A 10231-nucleotide genomic window follows, 5' to 3' on the forward strand; every position below is an offset into this window, starting at 1 on the left:
CAGGTCCTTCAGGTGTAGGATCCAACCTGCTCTGTTCACATCTTCAAAATGAGGGCAAATAACAATATGAGAGTGGCTTGGTGCAATTTCAGGAGTGGTCACTCCTGGGTGAGAATTTGGACCAAGAAAGATCTTCCTGGGACTCCAGCAACCCTTCCTTCCATGTAGAAGGCAGATTTTTTTTTTTTTGGTATTGTTGGATTATTAGCCACAAATTAAAGTACCTCTTTCTTCTGTGTACTCACTCATTCATTCATTCATTCATTCATATTTAGTGAAACAAGAGAGACTGCTAATATGGCGGGGAAACCTGTGCTTCATTACTTCAATGGCCGGGGCAGAATGGAATCCATTCGGTGGCTCTTGGCAGCAGCTGGAGTGGAGGTAGGTTCTAAGTTAGGTTACCTTATGTTGGATCTAAAATTGACTATATCAACATAGTTTTCTAAGCTAGGAGAGTTCCATACTAGATAACCTGTGAATGGTTTGCCTTAAATAAAAAAGTCCCGTTATTATGAAAGAAATTGACTGACTGACCAAAGGGAAATGACAAAAATCTGCCTGGCAAAGGGCCGCTTGGAGTGCCTGTTAGGTCCAGCCCATACAGGTGCTGGAGTTGAACAACTGAAATGGCTCTGGTAGTTTTATTTAAGGGGGTATATCAAAGGCAGGGATAAGGTTTCAGGGGTGGAGTCTTGCTTCATGATGTCTTGCAGTCAACAGGGTGATTGGCATCTTGGCAGGTTATACCCATCTCTGAGAGGCTGAGTGGCTTCAGCAGGTCACCCCGTCTCTAGTGCTGTGTAGAACGTGGCATAAAGTATATTCTGTAAATGTATTTTAATTATATAGAATAATGTAAATAATGTACTCTGATCATATTAAAAGATATTTTTAAAAGAAATCGGAGACATCAAATAATCACAGTGTGTGAAATTCATTTGCATTTAAATGAATTTTAAAATATAGTTTGTGACATAAGCAATTAGAAACTGGAATATTGAATAGGTATCAAGTGAAATTTTAAAATCGTTAATTTTTAGTGAGTTTTTGTGTGATTTTAGGTATGATATTGTTATTTTTTAAAATAGTTCTTAGTTTTAGAGACACCCTGAAGTATTTAGGATGAGATCACATGATACCTCAGACTTATTTCACATGACCAAAGTGAGAGAGAGGATGGACACAGGGAGGAAATAAGATCAGCGTGAGTTGGTAATTACTGAAACTGGTGACTGATATGAGGAAGATGCTTGTGTTTTATGTGTATTTTTATATGTACTAGAAACTCACACAATATAAAGGTAAAACGTGTAAGAAACTAAAAGTAATTAAATTAAAAATAAAAACACAGATGAGAGGTGGGAGGGAGTAGAGAGTAACAACCGGCCTTTAACAGTGGAACACATCTGTTTAGTAATTATTTTGTTGAGCACCCATGAAATGTCAGGTTCTGTGCTGGGTCCTGAGAACACATGGTGAACAAGGCAGACACAGTTCCTGTCTTCAGGCAGCCTGCATATATGTGAGGATGCAGACAAATTAGTGATTTAAATGAAGAGTGGGTGCCGCAGTCCGGCTGGGCAAAATAACCAGGAGGTGACAAGCAACTTGAAGGTTGAAGCGGGAACTGCTTCATTGCAGGGAAACTCAGCAGGAACTGAGCGGGAACTCAAGGTAGCGGGCACCCAAGGTAGCAGGAGCCGCCTTATTGCAAAACAGCAGAGGTATATATACCTAACTGATTACACACAGCTTGACTCAATTAGCATCATCCAGTTACAGAAATCAGCCAATAAGTAATCCCTACCATCTTAATGGCTCGGTGGTGTTGCCTCACAAACCACTCCTCCTGGCAAACTGCCAGGCGCCATCTTGACTTGACATGTGGTCCCCAACAAGTGGGAACAAGCGTTTTATAGGGTTAAAAGGCCATTGCTGGAATAGAACCACCATTTGAACCAGTTATCCCACTCCTCAGCATATATACCCAAAGGACTTAAAAAAGCATACTATAATGATGCAACCACATCAATGTTTATAGAAGCTCAATTCACAGTGGCTAAGCTATGGAACCAACCTAGGTGACCTTCAACAGATGAATGGATAAAGAAATTGTGGTATACATATACACAGTGGAATATTACTCAGCCATAAAGAAAAATGAAATTATGGAATTTGCCGGTAAATGGATAGAACTGGAGACTATCATGCTACATGAAATAAGCTGGTCTCCCTAAACCAAAGGCCAAATGTTCTCTCTGATATGTGGATGCTAACACCTTATTATGTTATAAGGTGGGAAGAGGGAAGAATAGAAGTACACTGGATTAGACAAAAGGTCATGAAGGGAAAGGAAGGGAATGGGGATGGGAAAGACAGAAGAATGAGTCAGGGTCTGGGGATGTGGCTTGATGCTCGTCTGGCATGCGTGCGGCCCGGGTTCTATCCTCAGCACCACATACCAACAAAGATGTTGTGTCTGCCGATAACTAAAAAAATAAATACTTAAAAAAAAAAAAAAAAAAGAATGAGTCAGGCATAACTTTCCTGTGTTCATGTATGAATACATGACCAGTGTAACTGCACATCAAGTTCAACCACAAGAATGGAAAGTCATACTCTATGTATACATAATATTTCAAATACACTCTACTGTCCTGTATATCTAAAAATAACAAATAAAAAAAGAAAGAAAGAAAAGGCCATTCCTTCTAGCTTTGAATAGGAAAAACTGGTAAGGCTCTGTGTTGAGTGCTGCCCTCTAGCGTCAGCACTAGGAAAAACACTTTTTAGTCGGATCAGAAGGACCCAGCAACTGCAGAAGGGGTTTTGTGGGAAGGAAGTGAACACTCTCAGGGAGGAGATTTTGTTCTGTGAGTGGGAGCAGAAAAGGATGGTTAAAGGGTGTGGTCACGTTCTATGGACGGAATTTTTAGTGTGCTCCCTTGCCCTCATACGGAATTATACTTTCTCAATTCCTTCATAAACGCCTGAGACTTTTTAGCTTGATCCTTTCTTAATTTCATAAAGAAGCAAGTGCACAAAACCTCAAAATACTGTAGTGCCATTCCAGGCAGATCTATCTATCTATCTATCTATCTATCTATATAGAGAGATATATATAGATATATAGATATAGATATATATAGATATAGATAGATAGATAGACATAGATATATATAGAGAGATCTTCAGTACCATTTCTATCTCTCTATATGGTACTGGGGATTGAATTTGGTGGTGTTTTAGCACTGGGCTACATTTCTAGCCCTTTTTAAAAATCATGCCCTTTACTTGGTAGAGCTAATCTGAAGTTCCAAGTGGTCCTGATCAGACTCTTCTGTGTGTACTGCCAAGCTCAAGAAATTTTAACCTCTCCATATTAATTACTGGATAGGGACTAATTAAGTTTTAAAGGCTATGAGGTTATGCAGTGAACAATAAGAACTTCTTGACTTTTTCTGTTTCCAGTTTGAAGAGAAGCTTATAGAATCTCCAGAAGATTTGGATAAGTTAAAAAATGGTAAGACCATCTGAATGTTCTTAATGAAGGTGTCCAGTAAAAGGTTGAAATACCAGGCAATGATATGGTGTATGGTGGGGTGGTAGCTAGGGATGGTAGAGAGGTAGAGTCGGGGTAAAATGTAAGGGTGGGACTCCTTGAAAAGATCTGGCAACTCTCACAGGGTTAAAAAGGGCTGAACCTCTCTGAGAATTGCTAAGGAATCATTCCCGGGCCATGTGAGTACCCTCTCCTTGCATTCTCATCCTTTCTACACCAAAATGAGCGGTCGTCAGCTCAGGATCCTACTGTGTCCTCTCATCCAAGCACACACAGTGATATGCATTAGATGGTAGGAGGGGAAATAGGTGGGGCATTTACCTTAAGTTTTTTAATTTATGACTTGTCACAATATCCCAGCAAAACTGAAGACTTGGAAGAGCCTAGAAAGGAACCTCAGCATAAAAAACTCTCAGAGCCTATCTTAAATGTCAAGAACACCGTGAGACTTAATTTGGAAGCTTCCCACTTAAAATGACATCTGGCTGGCAGCCCTGCCACAGCCCCTCCTAACTTTCCTAAAATATCCATGAAAATGTATTAAACACACAGACAGACAGACAGACAGACAGACAGACACACACACACACACACACACACACACACAGGCACTTAGTATGTATTTAGATGGGAATAAAAGACAAATAAAATAAGCTAAAAAGTAAAAGGATAGGTGAGGAAAAAGGACTATAGAAAGCTAAAAATAAAATGCTATTTTACTTGAAAAGTTACCAGGCAATATATTTTTTTTCCATTTGTATCTTCAGTCATTTCAAGGAACATTTTCTTATCATGAAAGAATGGGACCCATAAACATTTCATTCTCTTTTTCCTTTTCTCCTTCCACAAGATGGGAGTTTGATGTTCCAGCAGGTGCCCATGGTGGAGATCGACGGGATGAAGCTGGTGCAGTCCAGAGCCATTCTCAACTACATTGCCACCAAACACAACCTCTACGGGAAGGACATGAAGGAGAGAGTCCTGTATGGCGTTATTTTCTGTTCTCACACCAAGAGATAACAAGGGAAAGATTTAGGCTCTTTCTCGGGTGAACAGGACCATGACAGCCGGATCATGACTGGCATCAGGCTGGGCTGGGCAAATACAATATGGCAGAGTCCTATGGATATGAGGGAAGAGGAATCTTGGAGTAGGTTCAGTGAGTGTCATTATAGTAGAGGATGATGTTCTCAGACTCAGCACAGGGACAGAGTTTTAAACACTGATAAGCCATGAAGTCATGAGGATAGTAGAATCATGATTCTAGGGGCTCAGTCCTAAAGGTTAGACTCCAGCTAACAGCATAGGACAAAGACTATCATGTTTGATGGTGTCAAGGAGGAGTCCTGGGGAGGGAAGGATCCAAAGGACTGATTCCTAATTTCCAGAAATTATAATAACGATGACCAGGAATCTAAATTACCAGCTTATGCTATGGATGGGTCAGCTCCATGGAAAGTGAGTAGAGGCTGGTGCCTAAGATAACAGAATTTCCTCAAGTGTTTCACGAAGTACTAATGCAGCTAGGCTGATTCTGCACCCTCAAAGCTGGGATGGGATTTTCCTCTCTGTTGGGATATAGCTACTTGATTAAAAACAAAATTCTATATGAAACTGTGGGGGTTCTCCAAAGAATTACAGAATTATCAATGACCCAGCCATTCTAGTATGAGGTATATATCCATAAGAAATGGAAATACATTTCTACTAATATTCATATAGAAATGTTCTTGGCAGCATTATTCATAAATTTTAAAAAGTGATAACATCTCAAATATCTAACAAAGGATGAATGGAGGAATAAAATGTGCTATAGCTATACAATGGAATAGTATTTGACCATGAGAAGAGATGAATTCCTGTTGCATCTACAACATGGGTAAACTCTGAAAACATTATGTAAAAGAAACCACACCCAAAAGAGGCCTTATATTCTATGATTCATTTATATAAAATATTCACATTAAAACCCATAGAGGCAGAAAATAGATTGGCAGTTGCCTGGGGCTATAAGGATTCGGGGAGGAGACTCACTACCAAAGCACATGATTGGGAGGAGGGGGAGTTGGAGTGATTGAAATGTTCTGCAATTAGAGATTGTTAATGTTTCCAGAATTCTATGAATGTACTAAAACCTGCTGAACACTATGCTTTAAAGGGGCAATGATTATAGTGTGTGATAAAAAAGCTGTTACTTCAAAAGAATTGTAGAAAGTCCAGCTTCAAATAGCAGAAATAAAGGTCTCCTAGGATATGCATTAGTTGTAACTGAATAAAATATTGCACCAAATAAAGGGATATTTTAGGTGGAGTCCTGGGGAATGGAAAGAGGCCCAGGTTGGGGAAACAGCATGTGGAGAAAATTGTGGAAAAGTGTTTCATGAGAAATAAATGGGAGAACTTCTAACCTTGAACAGGAAAATGAGCTTGGGCTATGTCACAGGATGAGACAGGAGTAGGAGAGTATTTGAGAGGCTTACTCAAAGGTGGGACATTAGCCATTTTTTCATGGAACAAACCACAACAGATAAAGTAAACCCTATGTGTATTATCTGCAGTTAAATGTAGGATTCCACTATGTTGTCTCTGATTAGTGACCCTGGTCAAGCCACTGATGCTTTGATGAGTAAAACAAAAAATTTAGATATATAGGTACCCCAATAGATTGTTCTAAGAAATAAATGTTGACACATAGTAAAATCATAACACAATGACTAGCACATAAAAAGCACCCACTAGACGGGAATTATTTGGCAACAGCCTGAAGCTCTACGCTCTGAAGTTTTTAAACATTAACATTTAAAGCAAGAAACATTGACTGTTGGAAACATTAACTGTTTTTGTCTTTCAGGATTGATATGTATACAGAGGGTATAGCAGATTTGAATGAAATGATCATGCTTCTGCCACTATGTCCTGCCGATCAAAAAGATGCCAAGATAGCCTTGATCAAAGACAGAACAAAAAATCGTTACCTCCCTGTCTTTGAAAAAGTGAGTGAGTCTGATCAGTTTGGGGCACTGGGTTCAGTGGACAAGAGAAAACAGAACTGGGCATTTATAGACCCTGATTTTCACTTCCAGAGAGGCTTCTTGAACACCAGAGCAATACCCTGACTTGCAAGGCATTTTATGAAAAATGGATTGTGAAGATGCCTTGTGTAGTTATACCAAAGTTATTATTTTTCAGCAAAAGTTTAATTTATCAGGCCCCAATCTAGAATTCAATATTTGATGGAATGTCATGGTCGCAGCAATTGGGCTGTAGAAGACTCTGAACCACAGTAGAGGTTGACTAGATGCTGCAGAACACTTGGGGCTTTAATTCCAGAGCAACCTGGTGAAAACGATGCATTGCAGAATACTCTGGCACCCCGTGTGAATAGGAGACATGATACTGGCTCATCAGAGGAATTTGGGAGAGTTTCAAGGATGGATGAGAAGTCTCTAAACAAGGATAGTGACAGAAGATGGACAGGAGGAGACAGAAGAAGAGATGGTATAAAAAATAATTTTATAGGATTTGGGGACCTGACTTTCAGACTTGAGGGGAAAGCCATGCAAAGTAAGGAAATGAAGGTCCATCATTACATAGTGCCTAGCTGGATTAAGATTTCCCTCTGAAGGTAAATTGAGGACATTTCAAGGACAAAACTAGTGTAACGGATGCTTGGTAATAAGAACAAAAAATGATTACAAATGATATAGCTATCAAACAAATGAATCGTAGAACTAGCATTTACACACACACACACACACACACACACACACACAGACATAGTCTGGAGCGCATTTATCAAAACATTTAACAGTGGTTCATATTTAAGTGGTGATGGCAAACGTGTGTTTCCTTTTTATACTTTTTGATTTTCACATTGATAGAATGTTTAAATAAATACCACATATTTCTGATACATTTTATTATGCCAATTTCATACATCCAGAAAAGTTGAAATCAGTGTCTAATGAATGCATAGTTCCACCTAGATAGCAGAATTAACATCCTATGATGTTGACTTCATCATATGTGTCCATCTCCCTACAACCCTCTCCATCGGTTAAACGTATTATTTTTCATGCATCACAAAGGAATTCGCAGATATCAGCACAGTTCATCCCTAGGGAATTCCTCATGTAGATTATACCATAGTGTATGTTAGGAGTTAGAGCTGATTTTGCAAAGGAGGTGATGAATTCAAGTTCACCCAGGTTTACTTCAGATCCCAGAGAGATAACAAAAAAATGATGAGAGCAGACAAGAGGAAAAACACAAACTCTAAGATTATCTTTCCCTGGGGAAAGGGTGCTTCCATGAAGGTGGAGCCAATACCATAGGACATGGGAGAGAGAGAGTAGGCTGCATCCTTTTAGAGTGTGGAGCAGATAGAAACATGTTAAGCCCATGGCATGTGTGGAAGATCCAGGCAGGGGAGAGGACACTCTCAGATCTCAGGGCTTCACCCTGTGGGGTGTGAGGCAGACAGGAACATGGTCAGCCCTCGGCGCATGCAGAAGATGCAGGTACTATTGGGAGGTATGAATGACACAGGAATGTGGGGATGAGAATGAAGGTTCCCCTGGGCTTTAACAGAGGAGGGAACAGAGCCCCACTTTGCACGGTCTCTCATGAGTCAGGGGGCCTGAAGAAAGGTCTACAGCTCCACACCTGTCCAGGAGGTAGGAGGGGTTGAGTTGGGCTGAGGAAGTTTGGGACAACTCGAGGTACCAGCTGGCTGTGCCTGTATTCTCAATCTCACTCCTTGTATTCTGCAGGTATTGAAGAGCCATGGACAAGACTACCTTGTTGGCAACAAGCTGAGCAGGGCTGACATTCACCTCACTGAACTGCTCTACTATGTGGAAGAGGTGGACTCCAGCCTTCTGGCCAACTTCCCTCTGCTGAAGGTGATCTACCTCAAGTCCTCAGAGAGGCAGCCCTACATCTCCTTCCATGAATCTCATTATTTGAACCCTTGAGTTGGTGAGGTTCCAACCTCCAGCCTTCTCAAGGCCTTCAACCCCTTCCCTTGGCCTCCAGAGTGAACTTCTAAACCCTGGGATTTGAAGCATGAAAAACATCTTGTTAGTTGGGTTTGGTGGTACCTACTTGTAATCCCAGCTACTCAGGAGACTGAGGCAGTTCTAGGCCAGCCTGTGCAACTTATGGAGGTCCTGTCTCAAAATAAAAATAAAACAGGATGGGGGTGTAGCTTAGTGGTAGAGTGTCCTTGAGTTCAATCTCCAGTGCCTCAAAGGAAAAAAAAAAGAGAGAGAATTTTGATATATATCTCAGGAAATCTGAGAGGTGAATGCTACTCAAGAAAAATATTTTGCCTTTTATTGTGAGAACCCAGGGCCCAATGCACTCGCTCCCTCCCTCTCCCCCTGTCCCACTCTGTCTCTCTCTCTGGTCTCCTGTTCCTTGTGGGCTCTGTTCCTGATTCTTCTGGGATTCCTTTATCCCAGGTGTGCCCTTGTCTTTGCATAGTGAGTCCATCTGAGCAGGTGTCTTTCACAGATCTCCTGCCTTTGGTTCTGACTCTTAGACACTGTGTTTCTCACGCCACAGTTTCCCACCTCTTCTAGTTTCCCATTTCTTAACAATCCTAACTTTTGTCTCTCAGTGTGAAAATTGGTTGACAATTGCCCCAGGTTAAACTTTAATATTTTCTCTTCACTTCCAACTCAATTTCCCCATGTCTTAATTTTTTTGGATACTTGTCTCTGTTGATATCTGAGCGACATGTTGCTCTTCTTTGAGAAAGAAAAATGAATCTATAGGATTCAGGTCTAAGAGGGAAGTGGAGACTGTAAACTGAATAAAGTCTTAAAACATACCTTTCAAAAATATGCCATTGAGCTGTTTCCTCCCTCTAATCTTCTTTATTATTAGATATCTGTTTCTAATGTTGCTGATGGAGGGACTTGGTTTGTCTTTGTCTAGAAGAGGTGCAGATTTAGACTTTGGACCCCTCCCTAAGACTAAGATTTTTGTGTTGCAGGCCCTGAAAACCAGAATCAGTAACCTCCCCAGTGTGAAGAAATTCCTGCAGCCTGGCAGCCAGAGGAAGCCTCCCACTGATGAGAAAAAGTTAGAAGAAGCGAGGAAGATTTTCAAATTTTAAGAAAGCTGGCATTGACCAAGACCAGCATACAAAATTTCTAAAGTTTTGCAATAATGAAGTGCTTCACCTAAATGTTGATCTTGGCTTCTATTAAGAATATAATGATGTTTTCAAATTAGGTATGATAATCAAATAATAAAACTCCTTGGAGAAGACTTAATTTAAACTTATTCCCTTCATCAGGATCTAATATGAAATCAGATTTCTAATCTTCTTCTAACATGTCTCTTTCTTGGAATTAAAATCCTAATAAAAAAATAAAAATATAAAAAAACCCACAAAGGTTGAATGTTTTCTGTAATATGCAGATGCTAATTCACAATGGGGGGGCACTAGAGAAGAAGAGAGTTACCTTAGATTAGGTAGAGGGCAGTGAAGCAGGGGAGAGAAGGGGACGTGGGGATAGGAAGGATAGTAGAACGAAACATTCATTATTACTTTATGTGACTGTATGACCACTGTGATTCTACAACATGTACACTCAGAAAAATAAGAAATCATATCCCATCTATGTATGACATATCAAAGTGCATAAACACATT

The 10231-nt window shown here is 40.2% G+C and overlaps 1 protein-coding gene across 1 annotated transcript; it reads left to right on the forward strand.

Moving 5' to 3' along the window:
• The first annotated feature begins 288 nt into the window (after positions 1 to 288).
• LOC143641775 (glutathione S-transferase A1-like) lies at positions 289 to 9689 on the forward strand. The gene is made up of 6 exons (XM_077109554.1): positions 289 to 384; positions 3475 to 3526; positions 4416 to 4548; positions 6417 to 6558; positions 8338 to 8469; positions 9567 to 9689. Exons 1-6 carry the CDS (start codon positions 298 to 300, stop codon positions 9687 to 9689), a joined length of 669 nt encoding a protein of 222 aa, XP_076965669.1. The 5' UTR covers positions 289 to 297.
• The last annotated feature ends 542 nt before the right edge of the window (positions 9690 to 10231 follow it).

The sequence above is a fragment of the Callospermophilus lateralis genome, chromosome 6 (genome assembly GCF_048772815.1).
Source record: "Callospermophilus lateralis isolate mCalLat2 chromosome 6, mCalLat2.hap1, whole genome shotgun sequence".
Taxonomy (NCBI): Eukaryota; Metazoa; Chordata; class Mammalia; order Rodentia; family Sciuridae; genus Callospermophilus; species Callospermophilus lateralis.